General features: G+C 54.2%; 1 protein-coding gene across 1 annotated transcript in view; it reads left to right on the top strand.

Annotated features, from left to right (window-relative positions):
* Nucleotides 1-17,350, top strand: part of LOC142313000 (uncharacterized) — a 145,178-nt gene that overhangs the window by 115,263 nt on the left and 12,565 nt on the right. The window contains exon 7 of the mRNA XM_075351987.1: nt 10,137-10,142. Coding sequence (XP_075208102.1) covers nt 10,137-10,142 — 6 coding nt within the window. The remainder of the gene's footprint in view (nt 1-10,136; nt 10,143-17,350) is intronic.

Here is a 17,350-nt window from a genome sequence, read left to right as displayed (position 1 = left end):
CCTGGGCGCCCACGTCGTGCGGCGTCATCTCTGAGCCATGATGCAATTCAGCTGGATATGCGCCCTCCAACGCATATCCAGCTAAAGCAAGGCGGGGACCGGGGTCAGCAGGCCCCTTCTCCACCCCGGCGATCATCATGCTCCTGTCTTCGGCAACACAGAGCAATTACCTGTCCCCACCGGCTGCCGACTCCTCGCCACCTCCACGGCTCTGATTTCCTGCAGCAGTGTGATGACCTCATCACACTGCTGCACGCTAAGCCCTGCTCTGCCACTGCCTCCAGCACAGGAGCGGACACTAACAGCTTGGGGCCCCTGTGCAAGAAATTGTGCCTGGGCCTCCCTTTTTTATGGTGACAAAGCTGAAGAATTATATATATATGCATAATATATTAAGTATTGCCCTCTTTTGTTATGTACAGCACCATCCCATACATATTGGATTCTCTTGTCATTTTTGTTAATTATAGAGCTTTGTCTTTATTTCATAGCGTCCTCTCGTTAGATATAAAATGACATGACTGTTGATTAAACATGGTAAAGCTTCTTTTCTGATGGACTGGTCTTCTGGTCAGATGCTGCTCCATCAGCAGTCATTTTATATCTAACAAGAGAGGATTATATAATAAAGAGAGGGAGCTGTGAATAACAAAAATAACGAGAATATGCTATATAGGAGACGGTGCTATACAGAAAAAGAGAGGACACTATATAATAAAGGACAGCACCATACATAAATAGCGAGGATGCTAATAAGGGACAGTGTTATACATAATAAAAGGAGAAACGATGTACTTAAGGACGGCGCTTTACATAGTGAGTACACTAAATAATGAGGTTGCATCCTGCATTCGTGTGCAGTGTCAGTTTGCTGCCTGACTTTTTTTTCCTCGGACAGCGCACAGACCCATAGAGTATGTACTATTCCTCATAATCAGATCAGAAAAGCACATGCTCTGAGTCTCGCAGATCTCATTCTCAGAGCTGTGATTTTCACAGATATGTGAATGGATCTATGAAACTCTAGGGGTCCGTGTGCAGTTTGATAAAAAAAAAGGCTGGCAACATACGGTAATGTCACACAAATGTGATAATGTGGTCTAACGGATTTAACAAATAACAGCAATAATCCAAGTCATACAGTACAGAATAAATGTTTTCAGAAAGTTACTTACCACTGACGTTTCATCTGCTAAGTTATTTTCTGTTGTCTCTTCTCCATCTGGTCAGACCTTCATGTTGCCATCTTACAGTCACTACTCTTCTTGTCACATTGATCACTGCAGCCGTAAAAATAATAAGGCCACATATATTGTATACATACATTTACCTCCTGAATAAAAAATCCCCCACACTGTGCCCCTGAATATAAATATCTACCAGACTATACAGTGTGTCCACCCATATCCTGTCCACCGCCATTAACTTGAGAACGACGGCAGCTAAAGGCATAGAAGTGGTGTCTAGGTATAGTAAAGTAGCCATGCGCTATGTAATGAAACCAACCATAGCGCCACCTGGTGGAAAACAACGGAGTTAGCATTTTTATGTCAAAAATGGAACGAGATAGAGAAAAAAAGTGAATTACAAAGTTGCAGGGCATTATCAATTCAATACGAATCAACACCTTGCATACAGAAATGCTATGATATGAAACCCATGAGGTATTTAGAACACTGACGAGGGGATAGGGGTTGTTGCTGGCTGGAGCTGGATACACGTGCTACGGACATGGTCATCTGGAGACGTATAAGCTGTGACTGCAGATACAAAAGCTATGGGCCAACCAAAAGTTGGGAGACAGAGGGTGTCATCTGGTACAGGGGCAGTGGAACCACCAGCCCCAGTTTGGGATCTTGTGGACTGGAGGCATCTTATTGCTGTAAGATCGTTGACAGAATATTACAAATAATTGCATGGTTAACCTGTCAAGGTGATTAATACAACTTAAAACCTCAGATTTTTACAATGTAGGTTTGAAATTCGAGGTTAGAAGATTGTGGATTGTCGGAAAGTCTGGTATTCATTTAAAAAACTGGTTCACTAGAAGGATAACTGACCAGAGGAGAGATCCTGTGTTCTGGCTCATTCTGTAAAGGTCGATCATTTGATAATGGTTTTCCATTGGAGGTTTCCTGCAAAACCTTTGGATCTAGTGGCTCCATGTAGAAGAGGGGGTGCTGTCATCATTCCTCCACTCAATGATCAGGGTGTGCTAAGCTGTCAGTTGGGTGAGTGACAGCTCAGTCATCTGTCGCGGGCGGGGAGGACGCCGCTGCGCTCGCTAACGCTCGGGTCCGGCGCTGCTGCGATGGCTGCTCGGTGGCTCGAGCGGTGGGCCAGATCCGGGGACTCGAGCGGCGCTCCTCGCCCGTGAGTGAAAGGGGTAGTTTGGTTTGGGGATTTGGTCCGTGACGCCACCCACGGGTTGTGGTGAAGTTGGGCACCACCGCTGCTGGTGACGGGGATTCCGGGAGCGATGGCAGGGACCAGCTGGGACGTTGTTTCCCCCTCCGTGGGTAGGGGTTGGTGGTCCCGGGGCCCGGTGAGGTGACGGGGAGGCAGGGTTGGTAAGGTGCAGGGTTGCCTGGACTGCGCAGCGCGGTGCCGGATGGCATGGTTGTACTCACTCAGCCACAAAGATACGCAAAGTCTCTGGTAAACCAAACGGCTGGATGAACGGGTCCCGCATCCGGCTACTGTAGTCTCTCCCGGACGGTTAGTGGTGGCTGCCTTTCCCTGCACCTTTGTGTATGTTCGGTCCCGATGGATTCCCACCGGTAACCCGCTCCCCAGCGTATATATGTGCCGGAGGAGCCCTTTTGCCCGCAGGCTCTGGCCCTTGGAACTCTAGCTGTGGCGGTAGCTGTATTTCCTTTTGCTGGTCGGACGGTTGCCTTCAATCGGGTCTGGGCTGTTAGGAAACCCCTGGGGTTCCAGTCACTGATGGATTTGACCTCTAATGGAAACTCCAAGCCTGGTCGGGGTCCGTAGGCCCTGTCTGAGTGTGCTGGCTTCACTTCGCTCCCCGGTTCGGTACCGGCGGGCCACCGCCCGTCCCCGGTCCTACGGTTCCTCGTTGATCTGCCTCTCCTGCAGACGGCCACCACCGTCTGCCAACCTTGCTCTAAGTGCCCGGGCCACACACCCGGACACGGTCAGTTCGCTCCTCCACTTCCACTTCACTGCTCTCACTTTCCTAACTGTTCTCTACTCCTCACTCACTGATCTGAACTGACTTCCTTCTCCCGCCTCCAGGACTGTGAACTCCTCGGTGGGTGGGGCCAACCGCCTGGCTCCACCCCACCTGGTCTGGACATCAGCCCCTGGAAGGAGGCAACAAGGATTTTGTGTCTGGCTGATGTGCCTGTCTCAGGGTGGGGGTGTATGTTGTAGTACCTGTGATGACCTGGCTAGTCCAGGGCGCCACATTCCCCCTTGGTTAAATGCAGACTGTCCGCGGGCTGCCAGTCCATCACCGGTTTTATTTTTCTTTTCAACTGTAAAAATAATAAATAACATGTAACGGTAAACATTAAGCATACTTCAGGTCATCTTGAACGTTGCAAAAACACATATATTTACATTTTTAATAACAACGGACGGCTTCCGCTCTCCCACCCAAGCACCCTAGCCCTGATGCTGCCCCTAAGAAGTGGGCAGCACCCCTTGACCCCAGTCCAGATCCAGGCTGCCCGAGCGGGAACGGGTACGGTGCCTCGCACCCGGCTATCACTTCAGGGGACCCCACGTCCATGGGGGACCCCTGACCCCTGGAGGATCGCCGCCGGTTGCGGTAGTGGCGGGCCTGGGCCATCTCTTTCCTCCAGGCCCATCCTCCAAATCAGCCTCTCCGGAGGCGGCAACGGAAACATACCCCAACATATTTACAATCACACTAGTTCGTGGGTGCCCTGCAAGTTCTCAGGCATGTCCATAAAGAGTTCCTCATGCCAACGGTACAAAGGGTCCCTACGGGGACAACTTGCCGGCAACGGCCGGGTCAATCATGGTGCCAATCAGGTTACTTTCTCGTTTGATTCATTCATTTACTCATTTACTTAACAGGGTACGGTACTGGTGGTCCCAACGGGGACAACGGTGCAACGGAGGACCTGCTGCCTTATTTCAAGTCCACACCGCAGGCCGGAGGAGGGGACTGGGACGGTTCTTGGGCCTCCTGGCCTCCTCTCAGCTTGGCATCAAGGGAAAACCAGCCCCTCTCTCCACAGTGCCACGTGTATGTCACTAGATCGCCTGGGAGCAAGTTACGGCCCGGGTGGCCCTCTGGCAGGTGGGCATTAACATCCCGACGGGCCACAAACACCTCGGCTTCCAGGCCCGGCTCGAAAAAAAATCCATACCCCCGGCGGGGGGTCGAATCTTTGTACCTGGCCTTCGTATCTCGGGCCTCGTACCCAGAAGGTGGCTCTGCGGAGGTTCTCCTTTTCTTGGATCGTGCGGGCTATCAACTCAGCCTTCCGCTTCTCCCTCTCTGCGATTTCCCGGCCTAGCTGGCTCGGTTCCCTGTCCCAATAAGGGGCGTTTCGCTGCCCCTGCACGCGGGTCGGGCCCCGCAGGACTTCCGCCACACTGCCCACTACTGGTGTTCGCTGTGGAAGGTCCCGCGGTGTCATGGCCTTGGGTGCTGCCTCGCAGCGGCGACCCGGCGCAGCCTCAGCCGAGGCATGGGATATGGGTACAGGGGTCCTCACCTGCTGAGCCTCCGCCTCCTCCTGGACAGCACGGATCACCGGAGCCGGAACGGTGCGGGGTGCGGTCACTTTCGATGCCGCCGGTGCATCTTCGCAGACTGACGCTGCCCTCGGGAGCTTCCACGGAAGCGGTGCGGGTCGTCTGCGGACTTCTACAGGCTGGTCCGCTCGGGCGGACAGGCAGGGTTCCGCTACCGGTTGTGGGGGTAGCGGGCCTAGTGGTGGGGCGGCAGCAGCCAACACGGGTAGCGGGGGAGGCAGCAGGGGGAGCGGACACAGACCGGGCCCCTCAGCTGCGACGACCGATCCTGTAGGAACACAGGGGCGTGGGTCGCTTACCCGCTCCTCCAAGACTTCCTCCACCTCGCGTCTCCGTATGGCCGCCATGTCTGCCTCCCACTCCTCCAGGAGGAGCTGCACTTTCACCTGCTGACGGCTGCTCAGTTGAACGGTCCGGACCTCCACCCACGCTGCGGTGCCGGGCGCGGGCTCGGGGACTGCGGGACTACCGGACGGTACATGCTGGCAATAGTATCTTCCAGGAACCAAATGGCGGCAGAGTCCTGGCGTCCCTGCTTTTATGGCCTCGGTTTACATGCGGCCGGACGCCATCCGTCCCCCCTTGGTCTTTTCTCGGCACCTCCTCTTCAGGGGCGGGGCTTCGGCTTTCGCGCCTCCACTGCTCGAGAAGACGCTCGAGCGGGAAAATCTTCGCGCCCAAGATGGCGGATTCTGAAATTTTTCGGCCAGACACCGCCGGCGGGGCACAAGGCGCACTTCTACCAGCAGGCAGAACGGTAAGATCCTACGGTTCCGCGTTGATCTGCCTCTCCTGCAGACGGCCACCACCGTCTGCCAACCTTGCTCTAAGTGTCCGGGCCACACACCCGGACATGGTCAGTTCGCTCCTCCACTTCCAGTTCACTGCTCTCACTTTCTTAACTGTTCTCTACTCCTCACTCACTGATCTGAACTGACTTCCTTCTCCCGCCTCCAGGACTGTGAACTCCTCGGTGGGTGGGGCCAACCGCCTGGCTCCACCCCACCTGGTGTGGACATCAGCCCCTGGAGGGAGGCAACAAGGATTTTGTGTCTGGCTGATGTGCCTGTCTCAGGGTGGGGGTGTATGTTGTAGTACCTGTGACGACCTGGCTAGTCCAGGGCGCCACACATGCAATCGCATACTGGGAGATGCTAGGATTCTGCAAGTGTTCCCTGCTCCAAGTAATTGCAAAGGTATTTAGCTGAGAAGTTTATCCCGGAGCTGTTATGGTCAGGAGACTGCTGATATTCCCATAAATATCCCATTCAAGGGTAAACTCCTTTCCAATCCAGGGATAGGGGCAACTCAAGAACTATGAACTACTACCCCAATAGTCCGGAAGGAAAAAAAACAGGTAAACCCCCAAAATAGAGCACCAGAGTGGTTGGTAACTAACAGGCAGCAACCCCCTGACTGTATACACATATAGAAATAGCAGTGGAGCGTGCCTACTCTACCTAGTCGAGTCGTCACCGCCTAAGAAACTAGCTAGCCTCAAAGAAGAAGAAAGGAATAACTTGCCTCAGAGCAGCCCCAAAGGGATAGTTAAAGCCCCCAACATATACTGACGATGATATAAGAAGCAAACAATTGGTTAAGAATAGAGTTGAGCAAAGAGAGGTCCTGCTAACTAAGACACAAAAGGTTAGGATAGATCACTGGGTGCTGCCAGCAAAAACCCTAATGTATGCCAACTCCTAATGATCAAAATTCCCTTAGGACCACACGATCCTCCACCCACTACATCAGGGAACTCATGTGCAGGACACCAGGCAGGATTAGCATGCAAAAGAAGTTGTCACAAAAATGGCTTAGTAGCATTTGCCATAGGCAGAAAAATGTTCAATGTCCAAAATGACTAATAATGAGCAGTACATTCAAGTGGAATACTAAATACAAAAAGTGAATATGGAAAAAATGGTGGAAAAAAGCCTTCACTGGATTCTCAGCAATGTCCTTTTGATAAAGATCATCAGTGGGAACACAATGGAACATAAAGGCATATTTGAGCGAAAATAAATTCAGAACAATGTTGAGACAGAGAGAAAAAACTCCACTATGCGTTTTTTCACTGAGAATAAACAGTTTCCATAACATTTCAAAACTAATTGAAATTGAATCAAGTAAATACAAGAGAAAAATGCATGAAATGAAAACCAATCAGGAAAGAAGACAAAGTACTCATCCCAGGCTCCAAAAAGCGAGTTCAAGATGACTAGGAAAAAAGCAAAAATTGCATTGCAAAAAGCAGACACACTGCAGCAGACAACACTGGAGATCTCCAAGGAAAAAAAAACAAGCTGGAGCACTCTTGAGAAGTGTCTAGTGGGTCACAGGCACACGGCCAACATAATAGAAAGACCTGGTGTTCAAGATATGCTCACTGGAGCACAGGAAATCATGTCACCGGCACTAGTCTGAGACAGAATCCATTCCTTTATACAAAAGTGCTGGACATGATTGGCCCACGGGGATTAGAGCCAGGCCCTGCATCTGTTTTAGTGACAAGCAAAGAACCTGACACACTTCCAGCACTGGCCACTAGAGGGAGCCCAGAAGCATTCTCAGGAAGAATCTTAACCTCTTCACAACCAGCAACAGCCAAGCCAACAAAAACACCATCCATAGCACAAGAGGTACTGTGACGCCCCCGTGTCAGCAGCCGAGCTGCTCGGCTCCAGATCCGAGGTGGCTCGAGGGGCGTCCGGACCCGGGGGGGTTCTCGCAGCCACTCAAATGAAGGGGGATATTTACAGGGGATTATATTTAGAGTCTGTGACGCCATCCGTGGTGTGTGGTAAGGTGGAGTACCACCGCTGCAGCTGGGAGTACCTGGTGGCGATGGAGTGGGCAGCTAGGTGTTTAACCCCTCTATGGGTAGGGGGGACGCCTCGGGACTCGGTGATAGTGACAGGGAGGTAAGGGTCACTTGCATACTCACTCAGTCCAATAACGCTTACACTGACAACTTTAGTAAACCAAAGTTCTGAACACCGCTGCCGCTGAGGGGAAGCACGTTTGGGTCCCATTTATGCTGGTGTTGCCTGCTGATCTGTGACCTTTCCCTTGGCACCTTGTTTCCTTCTAGTTGGTCCCTGTAGCTTGAAACTAGTTGGGTCCCGCTAGCCAGTGTGGCTAACTAAGGGAACTTGCTCTCAGGGTTCACGCTTGGGATTTCTTGGACCGTATTAGTGGAAAGTCCTAAATCTCTCGTTGCACTAGCACCCCGATTTTGGAGTGGGTGGAGAGCGGATCTTGAAGGCTCCGTTCTCATCGGGCGAATTGTCATGTTGCCTGAAGCTACTCCCTGACCTACGGTCCACGTACCCAGTCGTGCCCTGGTCCCAGCCCGGTGATGGTACAAGGCCGCCGGCTGTCCTCCACGACAATGCCGTGCCCCTTGTCACGATCCCCTGCGACCGGGGTCCAGCTCCTACCAGGCCCAGACCAACGTTTGCTACCTAGTAGTTCCAAGGAGCCCAGCTCCTGACCTCCTTTCACTTTCACCTGCAACACTACACTCTCCCTTTCTCTGACTGACTCCTGACACTCCTGACCTCCCCTTAACCAACCCCCCAAGTGGTCGACCCTATTCCACTCAGGCCGTCCACTGGTGTGTCTGGTGGGTGTGGTGCAGAGTGTTCCTAGGATTTTGATTAGCTGGTTTTGGCAGATTGCACAATACTCTGTGACGACCTGATAGGCAAGGGCGCCACATTCCCCCTTGGTTAAACGTAGCTCGTCCCCGAGCTACAGGACATCAGAGGTTTATTTTTTTTTTTTTTCAAACTGTGAAAAAATAGAAAAAGGAACATTTTATTTACACAGGTTCATCCCACAATAAGGAGGCTTGCCACTTAAATGTTACTTAACACTTTATGAGTTCATCTTTCTAACAGTGGAACGCTACCCTTTTCAGTAATAGCGGAGGCTCAACCTACTCCGTTGCAGCCTCTTCCTGGTACAGTCTAGTCCCAATGTCCCGGATCCCATTAACCCGCCACCAAAAAACCTGACGCCCTGCAAACCTATTGTGGGTCCGTGACCAGGTTAAGGTCCCGGGTGTTGTAGTAGATGACTCTGGTGGGCACAGGAGGTGCAACTATTTACAAAACCACAAGTCCTGTGACCGTGGTCCATTTTTACTATATATAACTAACACAGTCCATGTACCGGGGTAGGTACATGGACATTATAACAAATCTTCTCGCAAATCTGGTAATTTTCACTCTTTCATTCAGACCCGGTTGATTAGGTGCTTATCTTCTAACATTTTCTATATAGAAAATAACAAACTTAGAAAAACAATAAACTTAGGCACAGATAAATGACACTTTCTATTTAAAACATTAAACTTCTGGTTCCCGTAGCCATGCTTCCTTGCGGCTACGTATTATCAATGCCGGCACAGGCTCTTCTTCCGGCATCACATGCTTGAACACTTGTAGGGCATACCAGCCCCGCTCTTCACAATGCCGGGTGTAGGTGACCATATGTTTTGGTTGCATATTTCGCTCGGGGTGTCCCTCGGGGAGGTGCTGCGCCACATCCCGTTGTGACACGAATACCCCAGCTGTGAGGCCCGCCTCCCGAATGAACCCCCATCCCTCTACGGGGTCAAAACGGTCCACCAGATCACGACACCATGGCCCTCGGACTCGTGAAGCAGCGCTCCTCACCTGCTTCTTCTCCTCACGGTTGCGGGCGGCAAACTCCCGTCATCGCCGGTTTCGTATTGTGATCTCCACTTTTAATTGCTGATGATGTCGTTCCCAGTAGGGGGCGTTGGCCTCAGATCCCTAGTTGGCTCTGGCTTCAGGTGCACTCTTGCGGCCCCAACAGCCGTTGGGATGCCGTGCAGTGGTGGAACCGACAGCCCTCCAAGCTACACTTCCGCCTTGGGTAACAAAAGGACCGACTGCTCCGCAGCCGGGGTTGCAGAGTCCGGGTGCTCCACCTCTGAGGACGGGCCTGGTGATGCGGCCGGGTGTGATCTGGCCGGTGTCGGGGTGACGGCTGACGTGACCGGGTCGAGGGTTAGAGCAGGGGTTTCCGCAGCTGGGGTTTCACTCAAAGGCACAGAAGGTTCCGCTGCCGGGGTAGAAGTGGGCAGTTCGGCGTCTGCCGACGACGGGGTTGGTGGCAGTGGTGTGCTCGCCGGGAGCGAGGGCGGTCCGGATCCCACAGCCGCATTGGCCGTATTGGGGTAATCAATAGGGACTGGGTAACCGCTTACCCTCTCTTCACGTGGGATCTCTATCTCATGGGTTCGCACCGCCATCGCCAGGCTCCTCATCTCTTCCCTCCAGTGATCCAAGATGAACAGGAACTGCGTCTGCATTCTCCTGCACAGCTGCTCTGTCTCCTCCTCGATCCAGGTCACGGTTCCGGAACAGCAGATTCCGGTGACCAGTTCCGCTCTGCCATCTTGCCTCTGCGCTGTCCAGGAATATTATGGCAGAGTCCTGGAGTCCCTGCTTCTCTTCCGCTGTAGTTACATTCCAGCACGCCCCTCGGTTTTCACTCAGCACTCCTGTCGATACTGTGGCCCTCTGGGAACTTCCGGTTTCAGCCTCACACGCAGGACGAAGGGCGGGGCTTCTGCTTCGCGCGCTTTCGCGGGGAAGATGGTGTTTTTGGCGCGAAAAGATGGCGGAAGATGGCGAAATTGATGGGAACAGGATTTTGACTCGCGGATTTCGGTCTTCAAGGTGCACGTCACACAGGTAAGTGGGTCCTACTCGTATCCTGTTCGTGACGCCAGGTTTTTTTCGAGGTGTGCCGCCCCCGTCTCAGCAGCTGAGCTGCTTGGATCCGATTCTGTGGTGGCTCGAGGGGCGTCCGGACCTGGGGGGGGGATATCGCGGCCACTCGAATGAAGGGGAGTATTTACAGGGGATTATATTTAGAGTTCGTGACGCCACACGTGGTGTGTGGTAAGGTAGAGTACCACCGCTGCAGCTGGGAGTACCCGGTGGCGATGGAGTGGGCAGCTAGGTGTTTTACCCCTCCATGGGTAGGGGGATGCCCCGGTGATGGTGACAGGGATGTGCCGTTGGGGAGGTAAGGGTTACTTGCGTACTCACTCAGTCCAATAACGCTGACACTGACAACTTTAGTAAACCAAAGTGCTAGACACCGCTGCCGCTGAGGGGAAGCACGTTTAGGTCCCGTTTCTGCTGGTGTTGCCTCTTGATCTGTGACCTTTCCCTTGGAACCTTGTTTCCTTCTAGTTGGTCCCTGTAGCTTGAAACTAGTTGGGTCCTGCTCCCCAGTGTGGCTAAGTGAGGGAGATTACTCTCAGGGTTCACGCTTCGGATTTCTTGGCCCGTATTTGTGGAAAGTCCTATCCCTCTCGTTGCGCTAGTACCCCGATTTTGGAGGGATGGACAGCGGATCTTGAAGGCTCCGTTCTCGTCGGGCGAATTGTCAGGTTGCCTGAAGCTACTCCCTGACCTAGGGTCCACGTACCCCGTCGTGCCCTGGTCCCAGCCCAGTGATGGTACAAGGCCGCCGGCTGTCCTCCACGACAATGCCGTGCCCCTTGTCACGATCCTCTGCGACTGGGGGTCCAGCTCATACCAGGCCCAGACCAACGTCTGCTACCTAGTAGTTCCAAGGAGCCCAGTTCCTGACCTCCCCTCACTTTCACCTCCAATACTACACTCTCCATTTCTCTGACTGACTCCTGACACTCCTGACTTCCCTTAACCAACCCCCCAAGTGGGCGACAATATTCCACTCAGGCCGTCCACTGGTGTGTCTGGTGGGTGTGGTGCAGAGTGTTCCTAGGATTTTGATTAGCTGGTTTTGGCAACACCATTGGTTAGGGACTCGTAACCAAGGAGGCGGTGGATATTGCACAGAAGGGCAGATTGCACAATACCCTGTGACGACCTGATAGGCCAGGGCGTCACAGTAGTAATGGCAGACACTAGAACAGCTTTTAAAAATGGGCTGGATGATTTCCTCAGTACACAACATTGTTGGTTATAAGTGACTTAGGGACAAAATGTAGAATTGGTGGAGGAAGGTTGAACTAGATGGTAGGTCTTTTTTCAACCTAAGTAACTATATAACTATTGCCGGTCTTAGCATTCTGTGTGTGCCGCCCCCGTGCCAGCAGACGGGCTGCTTGGATCCGGATCTGCAGTGTGACTCGAGGGATTCTACCGGACCCGGGGGTCGCGCGGACACTTAAAAAAAGGGGACGTATTTGTACGGGATTTGCCTTAAACTGTATGTGACGCCACCCACGGTGTGTGGTGAAATGTGGCACCACCGCTGCTGTTGTGGGGCACCCAGGGGATAATGGGATGGCAGTTGGATGTTAACCCCTCCGTGGGTAGGGATGGATGCCCCGGGGCCCAGTGTCTCTTATGCTGAGGATGGTGACTGCAGGGGCCGGCGCACCCGGTCAGACCGGGGGATGTTAGTTTACTCACGATTAAATGAATCACAAAAGTCCAATGGTAAACCAAGGTGCTGGTGGCCGGCCGCCGCCGTCGGGTATATCTGGTCCCACACCCGGGCTGGTGGTCTGTGTCACTTTCCTCTGCAATCTGTGTTTGGTGTGGTGGACTTCCCGGTGTGAAACACGGGAGTCCGCTCCCGGTCCTTTTGTTGGGAGCGGATGCCCTATCCCCAGTGGTGGGCTGTTGTCTGCTTTTGGGACTTTGGTTGGCACAGGACCTATAATCCTGCCCTCAATTGGTTAATTAGCTAGGCCGTTGGTTCCGGTCCTGGCTTCAGGGTCCAAGTACCCCCTCTGTGCACGGTTTCCGGGTCGGCTCTCCGGTGTCGGTACCGGCGGGCTCCAACCCTGCCCCGGTCCACTTCGGATCTCCGGCAGCCGTCTTCCTGTCTCTTGACAGACACGGACCACTGTCTGCCACCTAGCCAGTACGCCGGGGCTCCAACCCCGACGCCTTTCCTTTCTGTCTCAGCCTTCGCTTTCACCTCCTCAACTACTCCACTCATCTCCACTTCCTAACTGAACTGACTCTTTTACCGCCCCGGGTTCTCCAGACCCCTAGGTGGGCGTTCTCCATCCACCTGGTCCCGCCCACTGGTGTGCCTTTCCTACCCTGGGGGGGTGACTAGGGTTTCAGGTCGGCTGTGTGTAACCCAGTGTGGGATGGTGTTATGCGGGGGCCTACACTGTGTGACTACCTGGCTTTGCCAGGGCGTCACATTCCCCCTTAATTAAATACAGACCGTCAACGGGCTGTCCGACCACCAACGTTTATTAAAAGCGGAACTGTGAAAATAGAAAAAGGGGAAACAAGAATAATAACATTTGAACAGATAAAAGCATTTCTTCCCTTTACGGGAGGCACAATTCTTAAAAGTTACAAACGGAACGGGACGGAACGGACCACTTTCTCATCGCCCCCACCCAAAACAACCTGTTCCCTGGTGCCACCGCTAACACTGGTGCACACCCCTTTTCCCAAGTCCAGGAACGGGTCCGGGTGACGACCACACGGGCCGGGTAAAAAGTTCCTTACCCGGCAGTCCTTGTCACGGGCCCCAAGTCCGGGGTCAACTGGCCTGGAGATTAGTCACCGATTGCAATGGTGACTGGGCCTCGGCTTAATCTACCGCAGGCCCTTCCTCCAATCAGCCTCTCCAGAGACTGCGGCGAGCAACAAGAAGGTAGGTTGGGGTATTTACAAAGCCCAAAAGTGTTTGGGTTGGCTTTTCCAGTCCAAAAACCATGGTCCATTTAAACTGAAGAACTGTCAATGGGATAAACTGGGGTAGCCGGGAACCGCTACCTTACTCATCATCTGTGCTTTGAAATAGCGGAGGGGGGTGGAGGTACAGCTGGTCACCAACTTCCTCACGTCTAGGGTGAACCACCCCCTCTCTCCGCAGTGCCGGGTGTAAGAGACCAACTCTCTGGGCTCCAGGTCTCGATCCAGGTGGCCCGTGGGCAGGTGTGGGGCTACATCCCTCCGGGAAACAAATATTTTGGCATCCATGCCCGGCTCGTAGATGAAGCCCCATGCTTTTTGGGCACTGAAATGCCGGACCTGTCCTTGGTAGGTCGGGCCCCACATCCGGAAGGTTGATTGCCGGAGATTGTCCTTTTCTTGGTAGGTACGGGTTAACACCTCTGCCTTCCGCTTTTCCCGGGCGGTGATCTCGGTCTTCAGCTGCTGCCATTGCCACTCCCAGTACAGGGCACTGATTTCGAGCTTCGCTTCCTCCTGTTCAGGGGCCTGGCCCATCCAGATACCCTTGCTGCCGGCTACAACCGGCCTCCTTTGAAGTGGAGGGCTCCGTTGATTCGCGGCCTGCTCTGCCGCCCTACGTGTACATCCCAGCTGCGCCTCAGCCGGAATAGGGTACTGGGGAGCGGTCGGTGTCTTTGCTGGGTCTGACTTCCGGTCGGGTGTCGCCTCTCTTGTGGCCGGGCAGACTGCCGGGGCCGACGTCATCAAGTGCACAGCCATCTTCGGGACAAGGGGTGATGTCATCTTTGGTGCGGCCGTGCTCGGGGCTGGAGGGGACGTCTTCAGGGCTTTGGCCTTGCGCGGGGCTGGTATGGGTGCCGGAGCGGTGGCATGCTCGTGGCCCGAGGACCCAGTTGCCGGGTCCTCGCAGGCAGATGTAACGGGTACCGCTGCCGTGGTTTGGGGCAGCAGACCGATAGGGTCACTAACTACAGGTGCGGGTGGTGAGGGAGGCGACGTGGCGGACGGGGGCAGACCGAGCTCCTCAGCCGGTTGGGCCGGTTCCGGTGGAACATAGGGGCGTGGGTCGCTTACCCGCTCCTCCGAGGCCATCTCCTTTTTGTGTGCCCTGATGGCTGCAGCCAGATCCCTCATCTCGGCCGTCCATCTTGCCAGCATATGGTTGGCCTGAGTCTGGATCCTGCGGCACATCCTCGCGGTCTGGGCTTCCACCCATTCAGCAGTCCTGGGAGCAGGTTCCTCCATGATCGGGTTGCCAGACCGGGCAGACATCCTCTTGAGATGGTGTCCAGGAACAAAAGATGGCAGAGTCCTGGTGTCCCTGCCTCTTATCTCCTTGGGTCACATGCCACAGTTCTCGCCCGCCCCCCTGGTTTTCCGAGAGCAGTCTCTTCGCGCGGCTCTCTAGTTTTGTTTTCGGCCTCAGGGTATTACTTCCTTCTGGCCGTGTTCCCAGAGGGCAGGGCTTCAACTTCACGCACTTTATCGGGGAAGAAGACACTGGGTAGTCGTTTTTCGCGCCCAAAAATGGCGGCTTTTCAAAATTTTGCAGCGGAGCACCGCTGACAGTCCAGAACAAGGCGCACTTCCACCAGGTAGGTGGATGGGTTACAATCCTGTTTGTGATGCCAGGTTTTGAGGTGTGCCACCCCCGTGCCAGCAGCCAGACTGCTCGGATCCGCAGTGTGGCTCGAGGGATTCTACCTGACCCGGTGGTCGCGCAGACACTTCAAATAAAAGGGTACGTATTTGTGCGGGATTGGCTGTAAACTGTCTGTGACGCCACCCACGGTGTGTGGTGAAATGTGGCACCACCACTGCTGTTGTGGGGCACTCGGGAAACGATAGGATGGCAGCTGGATGGGTAGGGATGGATGCCCCAGTGTCTCTTATGCTGAAGATGGTGACTGCAGGGGCCGGCGCGCCCGGTCAGACCGGGGTATGTTAGTTTACTCACGATTAAATGAATCACACAAGTCCAATGGTAAACAAAGGTGCTGATGGCCGGCCGCCGCGGTCGGGTGTATCTGGTCCCACACCCGGACTGGTGGTCTGTGTCACTTTCCTCTGCACTCTGTGTTTGGTGTGGTGGACTTGCGTTGTGGCTGACTTCGCTCCCGGTCCTTTTGTTGGGAGCCTTGCCCGCTGACACTGGCCCTTGGGATCTACCGGGCCCTGACGGATGCCCTATTCCCCGCTGTGGGCTGTTGTCTGCTTTTGGGACTTTGGTTGGGACAGGTCCTATAATCCTGCCCTCAATTGGTTAATTAGCTAGGCCGTTGGTTCCGGTCCTGGCTTCAGGGTCCAAGTACCCCCTCTGTGCACGGTTTCCGGGTCGGTTCTCCAGTGTCAATACCGGCGGGCTCCAACCCTGCCCCAGTCCACCTCGGATCTCCGGGTAGTCGTCTTCCCGTCTCCTGACAGACACGGACCACTGTCTGCCATCTAGCCAATGCACCAGGGCTCCAACCCCAACGCCTTTCCTTTCTGTCTCAGCCTTCACTTTCTCCTCCTCAACTACTCCACTCCTCTACACTTCCTAACTGAACTGACTCTTTTCCCGCCCCGGGTTCTCCAGACCCCTAGGTGGGCGTTCTCCATCTGCCTGGTCCCGCCCACTGGTGTGCCTTTCCTACCCTGGGGGGGTGACTAGGGTTTCAGGTCGGCTGTGTGTAACCCAGTGTGGGATGGTGTTATGCAGAGCCCTACACTGTGTGACTACCTGGTTTTGCCAGGGCGTCACATGTGCAGTGGTGCTTTAGCTATCTGTACTTTGTGGGTTGATCACACATGAACAGGTCTGCTCCGTACACACACAGCTCTGCTCCACACATGCTGCTATGCTCCATACACTACGTCGTACATACGGATCCACTTCGCACACTTCATAGACACACAACTCTCCTTATAAGTCGTACACACACGGCTCTGCTCCATCCACACTGTAAACCCCCCCTGACCCCACACATAATCTTCCCCTCATCCAGCACCAATCAGCACAGCAGAGCCCTGCATACACTGAGGAGCTGATCATGTGACCCCTGACTCCTCCCCTCCATGTGACATCATCACAGGTCCTGGAAGCACAGAGCAGCCATATATCTAGTGTGCGGCTCTGCAGGAGGAGGTGTGTGGAGATTCCCCATTACTGGGGCAGGGGGAATTAATTAACCCCTTCAGCTCTGAGACTTTCTTGGTGTTTTTCTCTCGCTGATTTCTATGAATCGTGAGGTTTTTGTTCCTTTTCCTCTGATAGATACAGACGCCCCAACTATGAGAGGCCGGAAGTGAGGAAACCCGTCTGCCCTCAGTCCTCAGCCCCTTTCTGCCCTCAGTCCTCGGCCCCTTTCTGCCCTCAGTCCTCAGCCCCTTTCTGCCCTCAGTCCTTGGCCCCTTTCTGCCCTCAGTCCTCGGCCCCTTTCTGCCCTCGGTCCTCGGCCCCTTTCTGCCCTCAGTCCTCGGCCCTTTTCTGCCCTCGGCCCCTTTCTGCCCTCAGTCCTCGGCCCCTTTCTGCCCTCAGTCCCTTTCTGCCCTCTGTCCTCGGCCCCTTTCTGCCCTCGGTCCTCGGCCCCTTTCTGCCCTCGGTCCTCGGCCCCTTTCTGCCCTCTGTCCTCGGCCCCTTTCTGCCCTCGGTCCTCGGCCCCTTTCTGCCCTCGGTCCTCGGCCCCTTTCTGCCCTCGGTCCTCGGCCCCTTTCTGCCCTCGGTCCTTGGCCCCTTTCTGCCCTTGGTGCTCGGCCCCTTTCTGCCCTCAGTCCTCGGCCCCTTTCTGCCCCCACACAGCATAATGTCCCCCAGAATGTTCTCATTATCTGTTTCCCCTTATTATCTCCAGTAATTGTATTATTACAGTGGATTCTTTATGATGTTACATCGTCATCTTCTCCCCATT

Source organism: Anomaloglossus baeobatrachus, chromosome 5 (genome assembly GCF_048569485.1).
Source record: "Anomaloglossus baeobatrachus isolate aAnoBae1 chromosome 5, aAnoBae1.hap1, whole genome shotgun sequence".
In the NCBI taxonomy this organism is placed as follows: Eukaryota; Metazoa; Chordata; class Amphibia; order Anura; family Aromobatidae; genus Anomaloglossus; species Anomaloglossus baeobatrachus.
The sequence above is the reverse complement of the archived record's forward strand: the minus strand, read 5'-3'. Positions and strand labels throughout refer to the sequence as shown.